The sequence below is a fragment of the Vipera ursinii genome, assembly GCF_947247035.1.
Source record: "Vipera ursinii genome assembly, chromosome: 16".
Classification (NCBI taxonomy): Eukaryota; Metazoa; Chordata; class Lepidosauria; order Squamata; family Viperidae; genus Vipera; species Vipera ursinii.
In genome coordinates, this window is record NC_139529.1 from 3,757,431 (window position 1) to 3,782,124 (window position 24,694).

At 46.6% G+C, this 24,694-nt stretch overlaps 1 protein-coding gene across 1 annotated transcript in view; it reads right to left on the minus strand.

The window, feature by feature from the left end:
• GPSM1 (G protein signaling modulator 1) overlaps nt 1-24,694 on the minus strand; it is a 95,508-nt gene that overhangs the window by 64,985 nt on the left and 5,829 nt on the right. The window contains exons 2-7 of the mRNA XM_083375100.1: nt 18,495-18,719; nt 15,334-15,469; nt 13,903-14,048; nt 10,717-10,840; nt 8,507-8,622; nt 2,670-2,825 (exon numbers count right to left, since the gene is read on the minus strand). Coding sequence (XP_083231226.1) covers nt 2,670-2,825; nt 8,507-8,622; nt 10,717-10,840; nt 13,903-14,048; nt 15,334-15,469; nt 18,495-18,719 — 903 coding nt within the window. The remainder of the gene's footprint in view (nt 1-2,669; nt 2,826-8,506; nt 8,623-10,716; nt 10,841-13,902; nt 14,049-15,333; nt 15,470-18,494; nt 18,720-24,694) is intronic.

Consider the following 24,694-nt stretch of genomic DNA (forward strand, 5'->3'; position numbering starts at 1 on the left):
AAAAAATGTGGCAGTGCCATCTTGTGGCGAAAGAGGAAAATAAAGAACAGGGACGATTAAACGGGGCCGTGTGAGAACAGGCTTCGAAAGGCTGCTTGATTTCCGGGTAATAGGTTTGGGAAAAGATCCAAGTTTTCACCTGATGCTTCAGATTTCGTCTTGATATGAAACATCCGGTTATGTTTAATGGCCGTCCAAAGCTGGGAAGACTAGGCACAAAACTTGACGAGACACTTGATGCAGATTAGGCAAAGCCTGGCTCAAAAACAGTAACGGCGAGAAGGACTTTGGAGTCCTAGTGGACCGTCACTTAAAGACGAGCCGGCCGTGTGTGGCAGCAGCCAAAACAGCTAACACAATCCTTGCTTGCATAAACAGAGGCATGGAATCAAAATCACCTGGAGTATTAGTGCTGCTTTGTAAAGCCTTAGTAAGGGCACATCTGAAATAAGGCATCATCTTTTGGTCACCAAGTTACAAAAAAAAAGGTGCAAAGAAGAGCAACTAAGATGATTAGAGGCCTGGAGACTAAAACACATGAAGAACGATTGCAGGATTTGGGTTTGGCTAGTCTAGAGAAAGAAGGGACGCAGTGGCTCAGTGGGTTAGGACGCTGAGCTTGTCGATCAGAAGGTTGGCAGTTTGGCGGGTCGAATCCCGAGTGCCGCGTAACAGAGTGAGCACCTGTTACTCGTCCCAGCTTCTGCCAACCTAGCAGTTCGAAAGCACGTAAAAATGCAAGTAGAAAAATAGGGACCACTACGGTGGGAAGGTAACAGCGTTCTGTGCGCCTTTGGCGTTTAGTCATGCCGGCCACATGACCACGGAGACGTCCTCGGACAAGCGCTGGCTCTTCGGCTTTGAAACGGAGATGAGCACTGGCCCCTAGAGTCGGAAACGACTAGCACACATGTGCGGGAGAACCTTTACCTTTACCTTAGTCTAGAGAAAAGAAGGACTAGGGAGGACATGATAGCAGGATTCCAGTATTTGAGGGGCTGCCACAAAGAAGGGGGGTCAACTTATTCTCCAAAACACCAGAAGGAAGGACAAGAAACAATGGTTGGAAACTGACCAAAGAGAGAAGCAACCTGGAATTAAGGAGAAACTTCCTAACAATGAGGACAATTAACCAGTGGAACAGCTTGCCACCAGAAGTTGTAGGGCCTCCACCACTGGAGGTTTTGAAGAAGAGACTGGAGAGCCGTCTATCTGAAATGGCATAGGGTCTCCTGCTTGAGCAGAGGGTTGGACTAGATGACCTCCAGGGTCCCTTCTAACTCTATTCTGATTGAATGGAACGATTGAATGAGTACAGCAGGGGAAGCCAGTCCTTCCTTTCCCTCAGCAATCCCAAGAAATGGGGGAGGGGGGGAGGGGAAGAGCCAGAAGTAAATGCATGGACCTCATCCTGCTGGTATCCAAGGCCTGAAAACCCTTCTTTCCCGCCTATCTCAAGCGTCTCCTCTGGAACTGAATTGAGAGAATGTCTGGCATACTAGACAAGTGACCGGCTATTCTCCCAAAGGAAAAAAAAATCTACCATAGGATCTCAATGGAACTGCTGGTTTTCTCCATGAGCGGGCTTGGTATCTCAAAAGCTCACCAACTAACCCAACTCAACCCAACCCGACTTAATTCAAGCCAAGCTAACTTACCTAAGCCAAGCCAAGACTAACATAGCTCCTATCCTTGGGAGTCAGCATCTGTTACCTTCCATTCATTTCTCAACAGCATAAGCTAGGCCAGGGGTAGGCAACCTTGGCTCTTTTATGACTCGTGGACTTCAACTCCCAGAATTCCTGAGCCAGCCATGCTGAGGGGAAAAGGGAGAGTTTCCAAGCTGAGCCATGCTGGATGAGGAATTCTGGGAGTTGAAGTCCACGAGTCATGAGGGGGCCATAGTTCCCCCATGCTGGCTCAGGAATTTTGGGAGTTGAAGTCCACGAGTCATGAAGGGGCCATAGTTCCCCCATGCTGGATGAGGAATTCTGGGAGTTGAAGTCCACGAGTCATGAGGGGGCCATAGTTCCCCCATGCTGGCTGAGGAATTCTGGGAGTTGAAGTCCACGAGTCATGAAGGGGCCATAGTTCCCCCATGCTGGCTGAGGAATTCTGGGAGTTGAAGTCCAAAGGGCATGAAGGGGCTATACTTCCCCCATGCTGGCTCAGGAATTCTGGGAGTTGAAGTCCACCAGTCATGAGGGGGCCATAGTTCCCCTATGCTGGCTCAGGAATTCTGGGAGTTGAAGTCCACCAGTCATGAGGGGGCCATAGTTCCCCTATGCTGGCTGAGGAATTCTGGGAGTTGAAGTCCACAAGTCATGAAGGGGGCATAGTTCCCCCATGCTGGCTCAGGAATTCTGGGAGTTGAAATCCATGAGTCATGAGAGCCCATAGTTCCCTGATGCTGGCTCAGGAATTCTGGGAGTTGAAATCCATGAGTCATGAGGGGACCATAATTCCCCCATGCTGGCTCAGGAATTCTGGGAGTTGAAGTCCATGAGTTATAACAGAGCCAAGATTGCCTACCCCTGAGCTAGACGGTTCCTCCCAGTTCACCATAAACTGAACTATCTTCCTGAACTGCAAGTTTGCCATTCTAACAAAAGAGGCCTCAACACCAGCTCCAAAAACAAACAAACAAACAGAAAACAGATCTTTCTTACTGGTCTCCAAGCTCTTGGGCAATGGCCAGGTGCTTTAGGTGGTACTCCACAGCCTTCTCATAATCTTCTAGAAGTGTGTATGTGTTTCCAAGGCTGTAGCATGTCTGGGCTTCCACTGTTTGGTCCTTCAACTGCCTGGAGAGGTGGAGGGTTTTCCTAAATTAGGAGAGAGAGAAGAGGTGGGAAAAGATGCCGAGACTCTAGAAAGAGTGGAGAGTGCAGAGAAGAGCAACAAAGATGATCAGAGGCTAAAACATACAAGGAACAGTTGCTGGAATTGGGTATGTCTAGTTTAATAAAGAGAAGGTCGAGGGGGGACAGGATAGCAGTCTTCCAATATCTCAGGGGCGGCCCCAAAGAAGAGGCAGTCAAGCTATTCTCCAAAGCACCCGAAGGCAGTACAAGAAGCAACGGATGGAAACTCATCAAGGAGAGAAGCAACCTGGAACTAAGGAGGAACTTCCTGACAGTGAGGACAATTAACCAGTGGAACACCTTGCCACCAGAAGCTGTGAATGCTCCAACACTGGAGGTTTTTAAGAAGAGACAGGACAGCCATTTGTCTGAAATGGGATAGAGTTTCCTGCCTGAGCAGGGGGTCGGACTAGATGACCTCCAAGGTCCCTTCCAACTTTTATTATTGTTATTGTTATTATTAAGCTGGGGTATTCCAGATGTGTTGAAAGGTGAGAATTCTTGTACATTATGAAGACCTACAAATCAGTGGATGTTATTGAGTCAAAACAACTATAATAGGTCAGGTTGACTAGATCCCATTGTGTTTATCTGGAAAAGGAACAAATAAAGGATCATATTGTTGGAGATGCCCTAAGAATTGAAAGACACGTTTCTTTAGTGCAGCAGGCTGTTACATTCTGAAAATGTTTACATTAGTCTGATCCCATTAATACTGCGATATAATAGTTTAATATTTTTAGACATCTTTTTGAATATGTACATTTTTGCAAGGGAAAAATGGCTGGGCAACATCCCCGTGCAACTTTCGGCTGTCTGGGCTTCAAATCCCAGATACACTGAAAAGGTGTTGATAAGAATTCTGGGAGTTGAAATCCGCACATCTTAGAAGCTGCTGAAATGGAGAAAGGCTGGTCTAAAAGAACGGCTGGTTTCTCCAGCTGCTTCACTGGCTGGAGAAAGAGAGGGGACTCTTGAGGCAATCCAGCCTATCCCCTGCTCTGTGCAGGAATCCAGACTGTTCTTATTGTTCGGAAATCTTCCTTAACCATCAGCCAGAACGTGCCTTTCCTCTAGCTTAACCCTTTTATCCTTTGGCTTTTGTTCTTCTGAGTGATGTCCTTGAGATGCCTGACAAATATTATCCTACCCCCACTTCTTGCCCTGCTTGTTTGCTTGTTTCCCCCCCCCAGCTAAAATACCCCATTTGACTAGGTCTCTTTGCACAGAATTGTTTTCAGGCCTCAGGATTTGGGAGGGGAGTGACATTATAGGATGCTTGGAGTTGAGTCCAAGCAGGAGTACGTCTATCTGTTAGGAATGCATTTAATCTCAGGGAAGACGAGGATTGTCAGCATAGTAGGTATGTTGCAATGTTACGAAATCCAGTTTACAATCCATTTAAAGAAAGAGCCTTGGTGGAGCAGTGGGCTGATGCCTCCTTAAGTAACACCAGCTGCCTGCAATTAGTGCAGGTTCGCATCCCACCAGGCTCAAGGTTGACTCAGCCTTCCATCCTTCCGAGGTAGGTAAAATGAGGACCCAGATTGTTGGGGGCAATAAGCTGACTTTGTAATAATGCCGCTTGGGGGGTGTATGAAAGCCCTAATAAGCAGGCATATACATAGAATGAAGGCTATTGCTAAGCACATTGTGCTTTAGATTGTAAGCTGCCCTGAGTCTTTGGAGAAGGGCGGGATATAAAAGTCAGCTTAATTGCCCCCAACAATCTGGGTCCTCATTTTACCTACCTGGGAAGGATGGAAGGCTGAGTCAACCTTGAGCCTGGTGGGACTCGAACCTGCACTAATTGCAGGCAGCTGGTGTTACTTAAGGAGGCATTAGCCCACTGCTCCACCAAGGTCATGTGATCAAAATTCCCACGGTCATGTATCAAAATTCAGAGACCTGGCAACCCATACTTATGACCAGGGCTTTTTTTCTCATAGAACGCTCAGAACGGAGTTCCGGCACCTTTTTTGGATGGAATCTTGTAGGGTAAGGCAAGGCAGGTTGTATGACATGTGTGAGTTCCGGCACCTTTTTCTTTTACAAAAAAAGCACTGCTTATGACGGTCGCAGCGTCCCGGGGTCATGCAAATCGCCTTCTGCCACCTTCTGACAAGTGAAGTCAATGGGGAAGCCAGATTCCCTTCACAACCGTGTTATTAACTTAACAACTGAAGGGATCCAACACTTGTGGCAAGCAAGGTCGTAAAATGGGGCCAAAGCCACTTAACAAATATGTCTCACTTAACAAAAATTGGGGGCTCAGTTCGGTTGGTAAGTCGAGGATTACCTGTGTGACCGACGTGGTTGGGCTGTCTTAAATCTCCTTCCTTTATTTTGGAGACATACAGGAGAAAAAAAAAAGGAATTTCTAAGCCAGAAAAAGATTGAATGGAGCCGCCCAAACAGATCCTTTTCAGATCCTACAGAGATTTCAGGATTTTGCTTCAATTCTGAAGGACACCTTCCAACAAGGAGCATCCCTGACAGTGGCATGCAAATCTACGTAATAAATGAAATAAGTAAAATAAGAGTTGCTATATCCAATGCGGGAGTGTGTTTTTTGTCTCTAAGATGTGGGAAAGCATCAACCTCACAAAATCCATAACAGCTTTCCCTAATTTCAGGTAGTCCTTGGCTTGGAACCTGGAATTTTAGTCATAAGTCATTGCTGTGGTTCAATGAGCCACCCTGGGATTGGACCTGATTTTATGACATTATTTTCTCTGGCTGTTAAGCAAACACCACAGTTGTTAAGCGAATCCATTTTACTCAAGGGGCAGTTTTTCCCCCAGAAATTGGAAGCAAATAGCAGAAACACACAAAAACGTTGAAAATGGCATTCGTGTGAAAGTGGGACACTGGAAATGGCATAAAGATGAGCTGGTTGCCAACTGCCCAGTGTGTGATTGTGTGTGTTTGTTTGTACAGGCCTGGTAACTACAAAATCGGTTTGTAAGTTGCTTTTGGGAGATGTTGCCATAACCTCAGGCGATCAAGTAAAGGGCTACGTAGACAATCACCTGTCTGAGATGGTGTAGGTTCTCCTGCTTGAACAGGGGGCTGGACTAGATGACCTCCAAGCTCCCTTCCAGCTCTATTCTATTCTATTCTATTCTGTTCTGTTCTGTTCTGTTCTGTTCTGTTCTGTTCTGTTCTACTTCATTCCATTCCATTCCATTCCACTCCATTCCATATATTCTATTCTATTCTATTCTATTCCTTATTCTATTTCCTATTCTATTCTATTCTATTCTATTCTGTTCTGTTCTGTTCTACTTCATTCCATTCCATTCCATTCCACTCCATTCCATATATTCTATTCTATTCTATTCTATTCTATTCTATTCTATTCTATTCTATTCTATTCTATTCTATTCTATTCTATTCTATTCTATTCTATATTCTATATTCTATATTCTATTCTATATTCTGTTGTTCTGTTCCATTCCACTTCATTCTATTCTATTCCATTCCATTCCACTCCACTCCATATTTTCTATTCTGTTCTATTCTATTCTATTCTATTCTATTCTATTCTATTCTATTCTATTCTATTCTATTCTATTCTATTCCATTCCATTCCATTCCATTCCATTCCATTCCATTCCATTCCATTCCATTCCATTCCATTCTATTCACGTAATATGTTTTATTATCTGTTTCAAAAAGAGAAAATGTCATTGCATTTATGAATGTTCAAAGCTCATTTGTCAAACAGGTAAGGATGCGTTTAGAAGAAAACCTGCTTTAATTTCCAAATCTCCCACAGGGATTTTCTCCTCTGACATTTAAAGTAAGTTGCACAGAGTTTTTGTTTTTCTCTGCCAAAAGACGGAGGTACTGCATAAGGCAACTCTGGGTCAGATGGACAAAATATTTTCTCCAGGTTTAGGAGAAAGCAAGAAGAATGAGAGCGAGCTGTAGATCTGAAGAAGCTCCTTGGATGAAAAGTGAAATGCCTTATCCAGTTGCCTCGTGAAAAAGCCTCTTTGTGGACCCTCTTCTGTACATACTAGCTTGCCTTGCCATATGGGGCCCAGCTTGTAAGCCGCCCTGAGTCTTCGGAGAAGGGCGGGATATAAATGGAATTAAAATAAAATAAAATAAATAATAAATATAGGGGTTTGTTCTTTATATAAACGGAGCAAAACCCCGCCGCTCGGTAGCACTGATGATGGGACCTAGTTGGGTAATGAAATGTCTGCCAGAAAACAGCCGAGCCCAGACAGCCCCAAATTTTTCTTAAGTCAGACATTTCTTAAGTGGGTTTTGCCCTATATTACGACCTTCCTTGCCACACTTGAGGCAGCGGGTTAGCAATTGGTGAGCCTTGGTGGAGCCGTGGGCTAATGCCTCCTTAAGTAACACCAGCTGCCTGCAATTAGTGCAGGTTCGAGTCCCACCAGGCTCAAGGTTGACTCAGCCTTCCATCCTTCTGAGGTAGGTAAAATGAGGACCCAGATTGTTGGGGGCAATTAAGCTGACTTTGTAATAATGCCGCTTGGGGTGTGTGTGAAAGCCCTAATAAGCAGGCATATACATAGAATGAAGGCTACTGCTAAGCTTGTAAGCCGCCCTGAGTCTTCGGAGAAGCGCGGGATATAAATGGAATTAAAAATAAAAATAAAATTCAAGAAGGAAAGAACAGAGCCGCCTGCAGTACAATGCAAAAGTCAACACCCCGTGTACTGAACCTTTGTTGTGACCTAGGCCTCCGTCTGACACTTTCGTCCCAGAGTTTCCATCCCTAGTGTCCGGATCCAGAGATGTGAATTCTCCTCTTGAGGGACTCCTGGATCGTCTCTGGGCTCAGCTGTTTCCTGACAGACATTTCATTACCCAACTAAATCGCATCATCAGTGCTATCAAGCGTCGGGGTTTTGCTCCCTGTTTAAGAAGCAAACCCCTATGAAACTATATGGGCCCCACATGGCAAGACAAGCTACTATATACAAAAGAGAGTCCTAAAGAAGCTTTTTCACAAGGCAACTGGACTTTGTTTTTCTTCTAAGGCATTTTGCTTCTTCTCCAAAAAGCTTCTTCAGCTCTGACTGGATGGTGGAGGACAGGAGGAGTTATATTCCTTGCAGTTCCAAAAAGGCTCCACATCCATTTGCATTACTCAGGTGGCCTCAACGACTCTCTAAAAGGAGGCAAATGACCAGCCGTCTGCAAGGAGTATAAATCCTTCCATTGCCCGCCATTCAGTCAGAACCTGAAGAAGCTTCTGGGATGAGAAGCGAAACCTCTTCAAAGGAAAAACAAGAAAGTCCAGTCGCCTCGTGAAAAAGCAACCTTGGGGATAACTATGACCTGGGTGACTGAGATATCTCCATAGACATACAAAAGAAGGAGTGAATCCCATCCTCCCTCATACAGATGATGTTCCCTAGTCAGGTAATGAAATGTCTGCAGGCCAATTACCAAGCTCAGAGAGCACCAAGGACTTCCCAGTTCAACCTTGAGCTAGGAAGATGCTCTTTCTATTGGAGGCTCCCATGTTTATTTCTGCCATTTAGGACAAGAGCTGAAGTACTGGGACACGGGACCCCTTTGCTGATCTACTGCCAAGAATCCAAACAGGTCAGATTGGGAGGATCTTGGCTTCTCCCGAGAGACCCATCGCTTACTTGTAATACTCTGCAGCTATATCGAAGGTCCCCAGGAAGATGTGCGCGTTGGCCAAGTTGCTGTACGCTCTCCTCTCGGCCGCTTTGTCTCCGAATTCCTTAGCAATGTTCAGTCTCTGAAATGGATAAAGTCATGGGTGTCACTGCAAGGGATGTCACCTCTTCATTAGGGCATCATCATCCCAGTCTTCCCCAGCTGACGTACATTTGGCAACCAAAGAACCAAGGAGTTCCCAAAAGCACATGGCACACTTATTGAGCCATGGTGGCGCAGTGCAGGCTAATTCTGCTGACTGCCAACTGCCCGCAGTTCGGCAGTTCGATCCTGACCGGCTCAAGGTGGACTCAGCCTTCCATCTTCCGAGGTCGGTAAAATGAGGACCCAGATTGTTGGGGGTGAGATGCTGACTCTGTAAACCACTTAGAGAGGGCTGTAAGTGTAAGTGATATTGCTATTGCTGTCTGTCTGGTATCTATCTATCTATCTATCTATCTATCTATCTATCTATCTATCTATCTATCTATCTATCTATCTATCTATCTACCTATCTACCTACCTACCTACCTACCTACCTACCTACCTATGAGCTGTGGTAGCACAGTGATTAGAATGCAGTACTGCAGGCTAATTATGCTGACTGCCAGCAGTTCGATCCTGGCTGGTTCAAGGTGGACTCATCCTTCCATCTTCCGAAGTTGGTAAAATGAGGACCCAGATTGTTGGGGGGAAGAGGCTGACTCTTTAAACCGCTTAGAGAGGGCTGTAGAGCGCTGTGAAGCAGTATATAAGTCTAGGTGCTATTGCTACTGCTATGATTGCTTTGTTCAAAATTCAGCCCCCAAAAACACACACCCTGCCCCGATTTTATTTACACATAGTCAGAATTGGGACTGGAATTTAAACCGTTAGTTGTTGCAGTCATCCGTAGAATTGGACCCAATTAATAGTTAGTTAGTAGTCAAATTATTGGTAAGGTTTGTATATATTGTTGTAATAAACCTTTGAAGTATAGCCCCCAAGATATCTCTGTAAGGCTCTGCATGGCCCTGATTCCCATTCCCCACCCCCCACCAAATGCTGTAGATCTCTACAATGGGTCTCGAAACTCAACACTAAGAAAACCAAGATCATGGCATCCGGCCCTCTCAATTCCTGGCAAATAGATGGGGAAGAAATGGAGGTAGTGACAGATTTTATTTTCCTGGGCTCCAAGATCACCACGGATGGGGACTGAAGCCAAGAAATTAAAAGATGCTTGCTCCTGGGGAGGAAAACCATGGCAAATCTAGACAGCACACTAAAAAGCAGAGACATCACCCTGCCAACAAAAGTGCGTATAGCCAAAGCTATGGTCTTCCCAATTGCAATGTGTGGCTGTGAAAGTTGGACCATAAGAACGGCTGAGCGCCAAAGAATTGAGGCCTTTGAACTCTGGTGCTGGAGAAGACTCCTGCAAGTCCCTTGGACTGCAAGGCGATCAAACTGGTCAGTCCTAGAGGAGATCCACCCTGACTGCTCTTTAGAAGGCCAGATCTTGAAGCTGAAACTCAAATACTCTGGCCACCTAATGAGAAGGAAGGACTCACTGGAGAAGAGCCTAATGCTGGGAAAGGTTGAGGGCAAGAGAAGAAGGGGACGACAGAGAATGAGGTGGCTGGATGGAGTCACTGAAGCAGTAGGCGTGAACTTAAATGGACTCCAGAAGATGGTAGAGGACAGGAAAGCCTGGAGGAATGTTGTCCATGGGGTCGTGATGGGTCAGACACGACTTCACAGCTAACAACAAGTGCTGCGCAGAGGCGGCACGACAATCTGGAGTGGGAGAACAGGTTCCTAGTCCTTATGAAGGGGGCGATGGAGAGGCAACGAAGCAGGGATTCCAACGGGGCTGTGGGGGGACAGGAAGGCCTGGAGGAATGTTGTCTATGGGGTTGCGATGGGTCGGATATGAGTTCACAGCTAACAACAAGCGCTGTGCGGAGGCGGCAGGACAATCTGGAGCGGGAGAACAAGTTCCAAGTCCTCATGAAGGGGGGGATGGAGAGGCGACGAAGGAGGGATGCCAATGGGGCTGTGGGGGGACAGGAAGGCCTGAAGGAACATTGTCCATGGAGTCGTGATGAGTCTGACATGACTTCGCAACTAACAACCACACAATGGGTCAGAAAGGAGACACACACAAACACACACACATACACAAGTGTTTCACCTGCTTATGGAAGACGATGGCTTTGCTGAAGTTGCCCAGCAGGTAGTGGGCATTGCCCAAGTTCCCGTAAGCCCTGCCTTGTGCAGCTCTGTCGGCCAGCTCCTTCACGAGGCAGAGGTTTCTCCTAGGAGTAAGCCAGAAAGAAGCAGCCCTTAATCCTTGAGAAAAGAGCCAGAAACGGGCCATTTCAAGTAGGAAAATTGTGCAGTCCTGACAAGCAGCATCGCCACCCTTCCATTTTTTCACTTATCACTTCTCCCTTAGGCTTTTGCCTAGGGCTCAGTTTGGGATCCTGCCCTCCAGAGGCCCACTGAGGAAGGAGCTGCGAGATTTCCTGGTGGTCTCTCCCCCAACCCTGACTGGTAACTTTCCAAGACCGCACGAATAATGGGGTTGGAAAGGCTTTAAGTGGGTAGGAAGGCCGTGGGAGGGGTTCGTTCTCCCAACTTCTCAAAGGGAGGCAAAAGGTAGAGACGCCAGTCAAATGAAATCTGAACACCTGAAGTGTTTGGGAAGGGGAGCCAAAGGCACCTTAAGAGTTCTCAGCAACTTCTTGGCACCCAAGAAGAATTCCAAGGAGAAGACAATAGTTACATTTATTGGTGACTGGAAACCTTTTATGGACCTCTGGCTGAAAATGGAAAGAAAGGAACCTGTGATTTGTGGGCTTGATGATTAGGTAAAATATGGAAAGGATAGATAGATAGATGATAGATAGATAGATAGATAGATAGATAGCGATAGGTAGGTAGGTAGGTAGATAAGTAGATAGATAGATAGATAGATAGATAGATAGATAGATAGATAGATAGATAGATAGATAGATATAGATAGATAGATAGATAGATAGATAGATAGATAGATAGATAGATAGGTAGGTAGGTAGGTAGGTAGATAGATAGATAGATAGATAGATAGATAGATAGATAGATAGATAGGTAGATAAGTAGATAGATAGATAGATAGATAGATAGATAGATAGATAGATAGATAGATAGATAGATAGATAGATAGAGATAGATAGATAGATAGATAGATAGATAGATAGATAGATAGATAGATAGGTAGGTAGGTAGGTAGGTAGGTAGATAGATAGATAGATAGATAGATAGATAGATAGATGATAGATAGATAGATAGATAGAGATAGAAAGATAGAAAGATAGAGATAGATAGATAGATAGATAGATAGATAGATAGATAGATAGATAGATGATAGATAGATAGATAGATAGATAGACAGACAGATAGATAGATATAGAAAGATAGAGATAGAGATAGATAGATAGATGATAGATAGATAGATAGATAGATGATAGATAAGATAGATAAGTAGATAGATAGATAAGTAGATAGATAGAGATAGAAAGATAGAAAGATAGAGATAGATAGATAGATAGATAGATGATAGATAGATAGATGATAGATAAGATAGATAAGTAGATAGATAGATAAGTAGATAGATATAAGATAGATATGATAGATATAGACATATAGATATGATAAACATAGATTAGATAGATAATAGATAGGACTGACATAGATAGATGATACAGACACAGATGATAGTTCTAATTTTAGATCTAGATCAATATACAACTCCTTTCTATCATTTTATTTAATCATCATTTTAGCCATTGTCCATCCACTTCAGGATGAAGGCGTCTTCCGCCTGTTTCCAGCCCATACAGTCCCGAGGTTCCTTTTGCCAATTGGGCCTGCCACATGTGCTGATGTTGTTGATCCGTCTCGTTTTAGGTCTCTTTCGTGGACGCTTTATTTTTATCATCTCTGTCTCTATATCTCTGTCTCTATCTCTATCTCTATATCCAGCGGTGGGATTCAGCCAGTTCACATCACTTCATCAGAACTGGTAGCTTGTTCTGTACCAGCCTGTTACCGGCCCTGCAGAAAAGGCAGGGACAACCCCTTTTACAAGAAGGCAAGAGGCTGGAACTAAGCCTGCCAAATTTATGGACACAAAAGCAAACAGAACAAGACATGAACCATGAAACAGGAGCTATTCAAGCGGTTGCCTTCAGCAAACCAGCCCTCCCACGCATTCCCCTTTTATACAGTTCAGGGCGTGGCTTCTCTCTGCCTCCTTTCGAGGTGCCCCATTGCCTTCCTGTTTACTCCTGATTGTCGGGCGTCCTTGAACAGGGCCAGCTGTGGGTCATCTTCATCCATGCTGTCAGGCTCACACAGCTGGGTCTGCGTCGTGACCAGGTGGGAGGGGCCTGGCTGAGGGCTCTCATCAGCAAGCTCTCCAATCCCCTCAGCAAGCTCTTCAACACCCCCCTCCTCCTCCTCTGAATCGTCCGACCCAACTGCCAAACCCACAGGCTGACCCTGAATCACAACACTGCTAATTTTTTGTTGCCCAGGCTCAGAATGGACTTCCGGAAGTGGCATCCATGCAGAGAACCGGTTGTTCCCATATTTGAATCCCACCGCTGTCTATATCTATATCTATTATATCTATATCTATATATCTATCATCTTTCCCTTTTTCTACCTACCTACCTATCGTAAAGAAGTTCAGAAACGGTTCCTTTCTTTTTTTTCTATTACTGTTTCATACTTTTTTTCTAAGCATAGATTGCCTTTGTTCTGTTAAAATACTTTAATAAAAACTAATTTTTTTAAAAAAAAAAAAGGAAGAGCAAGGCTTCCCACCCCCAATATTCCTGGAGATCAGAAGCTCCAGACTCACCACAGGCCATTGCTTCCCAAACCTGAATAAATTATCCCAAAATTAGGTAAAAGTGTGTTTTCTTGGTTAAGACCCCTTCCCCTATTACAACAGGGGCATGTAAATTCACTGGCGCGGCTACTAAAATATATTCAGAAACCTCCTGAAGTGTTCCAACGATAACACATGGAGATAACATAAAGATCCTTCTGTGATATTTTTTTATAAAACAGGTAGTCCTCGAGTTATTACTGTTCAAAGTTATGACGGTGCTGAAGGAAAGGACTTAACGACCGGTCCTTGAAGTTTGAGAAGACTTTGTGATTTGCGGTAATGAAGGGGAAAGTTTGAGAAGCAGTGGCCTCAGCTTTGCAACCCAGGAGGGCTGCTGGCAAGATGGAGAGTGCACAAGGATCACCCTGAATCTTGTGGGGCCTCAATGGGACCCTCCCCCCAACACTCCTCTCCACCTGGAGAAGACCACTCACTCACTCGTAAAACTCGGACGCCTTTTGCAGAGCTTCTTGAATCCCCTGGGACAACTGGCCTGGCTCCTCCTGGGGTAGCGTCCACAATGCCTCCTTGCCTTTGGCATGATAGACATTGCCAATGTTGTACAGTGCTCGGGCCTCCCCCACCTATCAAAAAGAAAAAAAGAAAAGAGCTCCTGGGGTGGGGTCCTTCCAACGATCGCCACACTCACAGTCTTATCATGCCGCAGGTACTGGTGTCAGACATGCCCCAGTCTGGTCCCTTAGGAAAGAAAGACCCTCAACTCCATTGGGTTCAACCAAAAGGTTCTTTTACCAAAAGATGCTGGCTGCCGTAAAGCCAGGCTGGAACTGAATTTCCCGCGCTCAAAACCATACGGAAAGTTGCCCCCACATCCCGGCCTCTCCACCCACGGCTAGTCCGCCTTCAGCCAAGAGTCCGCCTAGGTCAGTGATGGCAAACCTTTTAGAGACCGAGTACCCAATTAGCAGCGCAAAACCCAGTTATGTATCGTCCGGTGTCTGGTGAGCGTGGCCCATTGGGCGAGCGTGGCCCATTGGGTGGTTGTGGCCCGTTTGGCTGCAGTGGTAACGGCAGACTGGGTGGGATTAAAAAGTTCAATCAATCAATTCCAACTTTGTTGCCCCTGGAGGCGAAATTCAGTGGGGAGCCACCACGCTTGGGGTTTTTCCTAACCCAAGTCCTCAGCTATATGGAAGAATACAGACGGGACAAAGCCCGCATCCGCATCGTGCATCCGCCCTGGCTGCAGACTGGGTGGTGAACCTGCATGACAGCTTGTGGGAAGTCCCACAAACCAAAGATCTTCAACCAATCAATTCAAACTTCGTAAGTTTTTTTTTCCTGTGAGAAGTTTAAATTGATTGAATTTTCTTTTCCCCGCAAGAAGTTGAGATTGATTGATTGAAATCCCCCCTTTTTTTGGCACACGGCGGCAGAGGCCTAAAGTGAAAAGATCTTATAAAACCCAGCTGAACGCCTAGGACTGGGGCGACGGTCGTGCCACCCATGACACGTGCCATAAGTTCGCCACCACGGGCCTAGGTGTTTTGAGAATGCCGAGATGTTTAGAGTAGTTCACGTTCTTGTTCAGGGTGCACCACTTTGATTGCTGGCACAAACTGGGTCTGAGCAATCCTGGTCTTCATCAGGCTCTTTCCCCTCTCCCAATTTCTCATCATGAACGCATGCTGTCAAGGCCGAATTGCTAAGATGCCTATCACTATTCAACTTGCCATAGAGATAGGGGGGAGTGGACACCCCCAGACTGGCCAATGTTCAAGAGAGTTCAAAGCTGCCACCTGCAACTGCATAAGCCTCAGAGCTCTCCTCTCTTCCGCTCTTCCCCACCCAATGCTGCTGTTTTCCCAAGCCAGAGGCCGGATGCCCGCTGAGGATCCCCTTCCTTACCTTGTCTCCTTGCTCTTGCGAAATGTCCAAATGCCTCTGGCAACAAACCAAGGCTTCGTCGAACTGACCCAGGATTTTCAGGGTGTTGCCAAGGTTGCCGCTGGCTTTGCCCTCTCCGATCCGATCCCCGATGGTTCTGCGGGCATTGGGAAAAGATACTGGGAGTTTCTCTTGGAAGAAAGTCAGGAAGAAGTAAAACATGGCTGGGGTTGGGGGTTGGGGTGGGCATTGCATTTCCTCCTTCAGCCTGCTCTGGCACGGTATCTTAGCAATGCTATCCAAGGGAGAAGAACTGAAAATGTTGTGGGGTTTTTTCTCGGCATTTACACATTTTTACGGGTGGGTTAAGAGATGAAATTAAGGCATCCTTTTACCTTTTCAAACAGAGGTCCCCAACCTTGGGAACTTTTTGACTTGTGGACGTCAACTCCCAGAATTCCCCAGCCAGCATGGATGAAACATGGCCAGCTGAGGAATTCTGGGAGCTGAAGTCCACAGGTTCCCAAGGCTGGAAACCCCTGCCCTAAAGATCAAAGAAGCAAGAGGTTTGTGGAGCTCAGTAATGTCATTAATACAGGCAAGTCCTCAACTTACAATGATTCGCTTAGTGACCGAAAAAAGCGACTTTCGACCATTTTTCACAGCTACGACCTTCGCAGCATCCCCCTGATCGCATGCTCAAAATTCAGGTGCTTGGCAACGGTTTCATACTTATGACCGCTGCTGTGCCCCAAGGTCACGTGATCCCCTCTCTGACAAGCCAAGCCAATGGGGAAGCCAGATTCCCTTAAAACTGGATTACTAATGTCAACTGCAGTTGACAAGAAAGGTGGGGCAAAGCTCGCTTAGCAAGTGTCCCCCTTAACAACAGAAATGTTGGTCTCAATTGCAGTCATTAAAGTCGAGGACCACCTGTACTAGTATTCCAAGAAAATGCAAAATCTGGGAAAGCAAAAAAGAGGCTCCAGAGAGTTTATTAAAGCAGAGTCTCTTTGACTCAAAATGCTTCTTCCCAGCCAAGTTGCAGGTAGGAAGTTGTTTCTCCAAAAGAGTCACTTTCAATCTCTTGAGGGTCTCCATCCGCTCTCTCTTCCATTTCTTTCCCGGCCCCCTTACAAGCTGACATTGGCATTGGAAAGTGGGGAAGAAGCTGGCTTCTTGTTACAAAAAGAGCCATCTACGCTCTCTCTCCCCAGGAAAAAGATGGGAAATGGGGCATATAGGTGTTGCCTCCTTATCTTGCCCAGTGTTCTGTACCAGCCTGCTACCGGCCCTGCAGAAAAGGCAGGGACAACCCCTTTTACAAGAAGGCAAGAGGCTGGAACTAAGCCTGCCAAATTTATGGACACAAAAGCAAACAGAACAAGACACGAACCATGAAACAGGAGCTATTCAAGCGGTTGCCTTCAGCAAACCAGCCCTCCCACGCATTCCCCTTTTATACAGTTCAGGGCGTGGCTTCTCTCTGCCTCCTTCCGAGGTGCCCCATTGCCTTCCTCTGTTTACTCCTGATTGACTGTCTCCTGCGTCAGGCGTCCTTGAACAGGGCCAGCTGTGGGTCATCTTCATCCACGCTGTCAGGCTCACACAGCTGGGTCTGCGTCATGACCAGGTGGGAGGGGCCTGGCTGAGGGCTCTCATCAGCAAGCTCTCCAACCCCCTCAGCAACCTCTCCAACACCCCCCTCCTCCTCCTCCTCTGAATCGTCCGACCCAACTGCCGAACCCACAGGCTGACCCTGAATCACAACACCCAGCCCATGTGGGGCCTGGTTTTTGTCTTGCAAACTGCAAGAGGCATTTCCAGCCCTCATCTCTGCTGCACTCATTAAGGTGAAGTTCCTTTTGAATACTCTGCAGGCATCTCTCCACTTGGGCTGAGCTAGAATATACCTACTCTAGAGCTGGAAGGGACCTTGGAGGTCTTCCAGTCCAGCCCCTTGCTCAAGCAGGAGAACTGTGACTGTTCAGTCTCTCCTTAAAAGCCTCCAGTGATGAAGCACCCATGATTTCTGGAGTGAAGCTGTTCCACTGGTTGATTGTCCTCACTGTCAGGAAGTTTCTCCTTAATTCCAGGTTGCTTCTCTCCTTGATCGGTTTCCACCCATTGTTTCTCATCCTTCCCTCTGGTGCTTTGGAGAATAGTTTAACTTCCTGTGCCTTGTGTCAGCTCCTCAAACACTGGAATACTGCTTTCATGCCTCCCCTATTTCTTCTTTTCTTTAAACTGGCCAAACCCAAGTCCTGCAGCCGTTCTTCGTATGTTTTAGTCTCCAGGCCTTTGATCATCTTAATTGCTCTTCTCTGAATTTTTTCCAAAGTCTCAATATCTTTTGTGTGATATGGTGACTAAAATTGGCTGCACTATTTGAGGTATGATCTTACTAGGGCTTTATAAAGGTAAAGGTTCCCCCGCACATGCGTGCTAGTCGTTTCCAACTCTAGGGGCCGGTGCTCATCTCTGTTTCAAAGCCAAAGAGCCAGCACTTGTCTGAGGACGTTGGCATGACTAGATGCCAAAGGCGCACGGAACGCTGTTACCTTCCCACCGGAGTGGTCCCTATTTTTCTACTTGCATTTTTACGTGCTTTCGAACTGCTAGGTTGGCAGAAGCTGGGACGAGTAACAGGCGCTCACTCTGTTACGCGGCACTCGGGATTCGACCCGCCAAACTGCCGACCTTCTGATCGACAAGCTCAGCATCCTAACCCACTGAGCCACCACGTCCCTCTACGGCTTTATAAAGCAGTACTAATACTTTGCGTGATCTTGATTCTATGCCTCTGTTTATACAACCCAGGATTGTATTAGCTTTTTTGGCGGCGGCCACACACGGCTGGCTCCTAGTCAAGTGATCGTCCACTAAGACTCCAAGTCCCTGTCATATTGATCAGCTATCAGCAGATTCACCTTTTTGACTATTTTTCTTCCTTCATTTTCCCAGCCCCCTCACCACCTTTCCTCTCTCCAAAAGATCATGTCTCTTACTTTTCCAATCCAATCCCACCACCCCCAAAGGGAAAATCAGGAGATTGAACATTCTGGTTTTCTTTTCCTGGGGTGGACTTTTTGCAAACATGGCGTCGCTCAAGCATTGCAGCCCCAGATTCGTTTTCTCCTTCCTTTTTCCAGAGAGGCCAATTCTGGCTGCCGAGCCCTTACCTGGCCAGCGTGAGGTCATGCTTATGGTACTCCAAAGCTTTGGCGTAGTCCTTCAGGTAGAAGTAGGCGTTGCCCAGTTGGCTGTAAATGGCGCTGAGGGTCTTCAGATCCTCTGTCCCCACCTTGACTGCGTGTTCAAAGAAGGCTGCTCCGGAAGGAAAATCCCCTGCCTTGCACGCCCGCTCTCCTTCCAGGGCCAATTCCAAACATGAAGCCTCCATCCTCCTAACAGAAACAGACAAACAATCTTGGTCAAAAGACCACTTTCTGGAAATTCTCAGCTGGTGCCACGCTTACCAACAACTGGGATGAAGAGGGGGAGCGTTGCATTTTGGGGAAAAAATGCTGACCAGGTTCAGGCAGGGACAAAGGGGAAGCCGTGTTGAAACTCAACTCTTGCTTTGCTCGGACCAAAATCTGCCTTTGACTTGTCTGGGAAATCCGGGAGCAAGGCCCACGGCGGGTTTTGAGACCAGCCTTAAACCTGGGGGGGTTCCAGCTGTCTATCAATGCCATCCACCCGTCACCGCTTTTTTTAGCGTGAACTGATAAATGTTCAGGGAAGGCCCACAAACATTTGTGCGTTTAGAACAGGGGCGCGGAACTACGGCCGTGAGGGTGAATGTTTGTGTGGAATAAACCTACTATATACACAAAAGGGGTGTCGGAAACGACAGCCAGAATTCTCCAACCCCTAGGAATAGAGATAGCCCACGAACCCACAGCCACACTCCGCCCGGAATTATCCAGAACCAAAGACGAGACACAGAAGGATGACAGAAGCAACGTAATCTACAAAATCAACCATGACGATTGCAGCCACTTCTACGTGGGACAAACATCACGCCAATTAAAAACCAGGATCCACGAACACCGGCTGGCAGTCCAACGCCATGCTCCCAAATCCTTAATCCATACCCACATTGACACCAAACAACGGCAGTTTGATTGGAGCAACACTAAAATCGTCGGCCACGCTGCCACCCGCCAGGCTGGTGAGTTCATCGAAGCCTGGCGCTCCACAAGCAATTCCATCCACAGACACATCGACCCACAACCAGCCTACGAACACCTCAGAATGCAAATCAACCGCACAGCCAACCAGGGACACCACCAACCCCCAACCAACCCACGCAAGCCCCTCTCGCTCCCAGTTCACCTTCCAATCACCCTGTGGTAACCTCTCCATCACAAGAACCATCGCCAGCCTCTCTCTGGTGACTCACAGCCGACCCATCAGAAGACCCTCATTTGACACACCCTTGTAGACAGAAAAACGCCGACATCCCCTAAGCTCCACTGAGCTTACCTAGCCTGGTAACACAATATTCGGAAACCAACCCACAAGCTGGGAGAACAAACCTTTTTCCCTCATCGTAGTGGACTATCGCTTGACTTTGAGCCAGCAGTGTTGCGGCAGCAGCAAAAAAAAACCTAACACTTTCCTGGGTTGCATAAACAGGCGCACAGAATCAAGATCATGCAAAGTATTAGTACCGCTTTATAAAACCCTACTGAGGCCACACCTGGAATACTGCAGCCCATTTTGGTCACCGTATCACGAAAAAGATGTTGAGAGTTTGGAAAAAAAAGTTCAGAGAAGAGCAACTAAGATGATCCAAGGCCTGGAGGCTGAAACATATGAAGAACGGCTGTGGGACTTGGGCTTGGCTAGTCTAAAGAAAAGAAGAAATAGGGGAGACATGATAGCAGCGTTCCAGTATTTGAGGGGCTGCCACAAGGCAGAGGGGGTCAAATTATTCTGCAAAGCACCAGACGACAAGAAACAATGGTTGGAAACCGATCAAAGAGAGAAGCAACCTGGAATTAAGGAGAAACTTCCTGACAGTGAGGACAATTAACCAGTGGAACAGCTTGCCACCAGAAATTGTGGGTGTTTCATCACTGGAGGTTTTTAAGAAGAGATTGGACAGCCAGCTGTCTGAAATTGCATAGGGTCTCCTTGCTTGAGCAGGGGGCTGGACTAGAAGACACAGCATCTACAAACACAGCACTTCAAGTCTGCAAAATTAGCCCATTAAAAGCTTTTCTGTTTTTTCCTTTGGCATTAACACATCACAGACCTCTACTGCTTTTCAGCAAGCACTGCAGAACGCAAGGAAGATGAACATCTAAATAAAGTAAGGGAGACATATGCTATTAAGCAACGGCATGTTAAAATGTTTGCAAACGTTCTGGATAAAAATATTGCTATGGGTTGAAACAAATAGATGGAATCAGGACAAATAAGTAGGTGACCAGAACGACAGCTCTGATTGACCAGAATGACAGCTCGGATTCAGTATCAGTCAATATGAAGGCTCTGTGTGTTATATTTATTGATTTTCGACAGATACAAAATCCTGCAAGCAGGTCTGTATTTACCAGCTGGTAGAGGCTGGCCAGGAAATTTAACAGAGGAGGAATTTCAGACTTTTGAGAACCAGAAAAATGGTGTGTGAGTTGGACAATTCCATCTCTCTGTAGCACCCTTGCAGCCTGGGGCATCCCAAGCTGTGATGCTGCAACCTCCTAAAATGATAAATTCATTTGTGCAGCCCTCTCTCTCTCCCCAGGAGGGAAAAAACTAACATCATCAAACAATTTTGTGAAGCAGATCAAAAATAATTTTGACACCCCTCCCCCAAGCTGTTTACCATCCCCATAGTCCCAGGGTAGGCAACCTTGGCTTTTTTATGACTCGTGGACTTCAACTCCCAGCATTCCTGAGGGGAAAGGGAGAGGTTTCCATGCTGAGCCAAGCTGGCTCAGGAATGCTGGGAGTTGAAGTCCACGAGTCACGAAGGGGCCAAGTTTGAAGACCCCGGTCTGGATCCAAGCCCGCAGTTTCATCAAAATGGCCGACTGAGGAATTCTGGGAGTTGAAGTCCACAAGTCATAAAAGGGCCAAGTTTGAAGACCCCTGGTCTGGATCCAAGCCCGCAGTTTCATCAAAGTGGCCGACTGAGGAATTCTGGGAGTTGAAGTCCACAAGTCATAAAAGGGCCAAGGTTGCCTACCCCTGCCATAGACTCTAGAATCTAGATTACTCTTGAACTTTGCATCCCCAGACTCAAGTCAGCTGGGTGACTTTGGGCCCACCAGTAGGAGAGGGTTGAGTTCTAGTCTCGCATTAGCCGTGAAAGCCAACAGAGTGACCTGGGGCCAGTCACTCTTTCATAGCTCGACCCACCTCACAGGGTTGTTGTGGGAGAAAAAGGAGGAGCAAGGAGTATTAGATCGCCTCACCGCCTTGAGTTATATGCAAAAATAATGAAGGCAAGATATAAATACATTTTTTAAAAATGCACAACGTATGATTTGTTAAGGCCACAATTGGCCTTAAGTATAATCCTAAAAAACGATGGTCCTGGTTTGGAAGCCATCACGGCTGGCCCTTAGGACAAGCCAAGACTGAGCAAAACAAGGGACGCCCTGCAAATTCAGCCACTTCCTGACATTTCAGACTTTTGGGTAGAGTTGTGAAACTTTTCCAAGTTCTGAGTGAGGTTCTCGTGCCCAAAAATCTCACTGGACCAGAAATACTTTGTTCTAGGACAATATCCATCGCTATTTATATCTGGTTGTAACCGCTGACCCCACAATTCTCTAGCTCCTTCTCCTGGGGAACATCAGGACCTTCTCCAGACCGCTGTCTTTGCCACCTGCCTAGCTGTGGCTGAGGATTATGGGGGCTGAGAGCTTTGGGAAGGTGAGCGTGGGAAGGCTGGCTGGGGCTCTTCCCTCAATTTAGGTGGGACACAGCTCCATAAATAGGACTTAGAAAAATGACTCTGTTGTTGTTAGTTGCGAAGTCGTGTCCGACCCATCGTCACCCCATGGACAACGTTCCTCCAGGCCTTCCTGTCCTCTACCATCTTCTGGAGTCCATTTAGGCTCACTCCAGGACTCTCTAAAACAGGGGTCTTCAAACTTGGCCCTTTTATGACTCGTGGACTTCAACTCCCAGAATTCCTCAGCCAGGTATGCTGGCTGAGGAATTCTGGGAGTTGAAGTCCACGAGTCATAAAAGGGCCAAGTTTGAAGACCCCTGCTCTAAAAGAATGCAAATGACCAGCTGTCTGCAAGGAGTATAAATCCTTCCACTCCCCAGCCACAGTTGAAGAGGATGAGAAGTGAAACTTCTTCCAAGAAAAAAAAAGAAAGTCCAGTTGCCTCTTGAAAAAGCATGTTTGGGACAACTGTGTCCTGGGTGACTGAGAATCTCCACAGAGATCTTCCTCCGCGGATCACAGAATGCAAGCGAGCCTGGAGATGATCTCGTTTAGAGTTTCTCAAGCTTGTCAACTTTAAGAGGTGTGGACTCCTTCTGGGAGCTGAAGTCCACACAACCAAAGTTTTGGTCTAGTTTAACACTCTGCCCCATTCAGGAATCCACCATGGCTGTGAATAACCAAAAGTGCCATAAATGGAATTTTGACAACCATCACGATAGTTGGGCAGTGCTTCTGTCATGTTCTCAGTGGCGTTCCACCACCTCCAACCTCTGCCAGTTTTTATGCTCCAAGGATTTCTAAAGGAGTGCTCGTTTTGCACTGGGTTCAGCCACTTCATATTTGAAGAGAGTTTGGGATAGGGAACATATTATATGCTCTTCACTTGCCCTTCCTGAGACGTCAAAAAATAATAATAATTTAGCAGCGGCTGTCCTGGACCAGCGCTTAACTCAGACAGCTGCACGGTCAGCCTTGAAGAAGGGAGAGTCTGTTGCAAGGGGCTCTTGCACCATACAAGTTTATCCCATTTATGACAATTTAGGCTTTGGCAAACATGCATCTCTTTCAGCCTGCATTCTTGGAATAATTTAGGAGAAACACAAAATGAGCTTCGTGGACCAGTGAAAAGTGGAGGTTTAAACTCAGAGAAGGGAAAAGAGCCACTTCTGGGGGGGGGGGAAACCATGGGAAAAAAAACCAAGCCACTGTATTTACTCAAGGCAGTGAGGCCAACGCCAGGAGCTGGGGACAATTTGGCACAGCCGGTGGGCTCTTGTGGGCTGAAACTTGATTACACGCTCTGCTGAGGATCAACTGCCAGAGAACCACCGGAGATCCAAGAAAAACAAGAAGAGAGGAAGCAAGCGTGGAAAACCAGCCACGTTTCATGGGGCTGGACGTGGCATGGCGTGGCATTGCCAAGACTTTACAAAAAAAAAAGACGTTGAGACTTTGAAGAAAGTGCAGGGAAGGGCAACTAAGGCGATCCAAGGCCTGGAGACCAAAACATATGAAGAACGGCCGCAGGATTTGGGAATGGCCAGTCTTGAGAAAAGAAGGACTAGCAAGGGGGACACGATAGCAGGATTCCAGTATTTGAGGGGCTGCCACAAGGAAGAGGGGGATCAACTTATTTTCATAAGTTAGTAACCCGGTTGTTAAATGAATCTGGCTTGCCCCTGGAAGAATGTCGGGAAAGGGGATCACATGACCCCCCTGGGGACACTGCGACGGTCATAAATACAAACCACTTGCCAATCGTCTATGAGTTTTGATCACGTGATCACGAGGATGCTGGAAACGCCGTTAACAGTGAAAAAATGGTCGCAAGTCACCTTTTCCAGAGCTGTTATAACTTTGAGCAGTCGCTAAGTGAACTGTTGTAAGTCAAGGACTTCCAGTCTGCTGAAAGGAGGGAAACCCTGGGCGGGGGCAACGGAAAAAGGAGTATTTGTGCCCAGACAGGGGCTGAAATGGAAGCGGCACAAAACCAGGGCACAAAAACTGAAGAATCAATAATATTTCTTTTTTAAAAAAACACACATCTTGAGGGGGAGAAAGTGCTGGAACAATGCAAAACTTTAGCCCCGCTGGCTTCCTCCAACAGTGCAGTACTACAATGTCCATGGTCCTCCTTTAGATCACTGATTAAGAAATGGGGGGCTGGACTAGAAGACCTCCAAGGTCCCTTCCAGCTCTATTCTATCCTAAAATGAATAGGCTTGAATTGCAGCACTCGGACACCCAGCCAGGCTGTATCTGATGGGAACTGTAGTCCAAAAGCACAATCACCTTGACTGCCCAGCCTCCTTTATATGCTGCCTACTTTCCAAATATTCTGTTTACCCACAAGTAAGCCACTGCAGGATCTCTCAAAGAACCAAATCCAATTTGGGCAACCACTTGTGATGGCCAGCTGCTCCAGGGATCAAAAACAGACGACATTCCAGTCGGGAGCCAAGG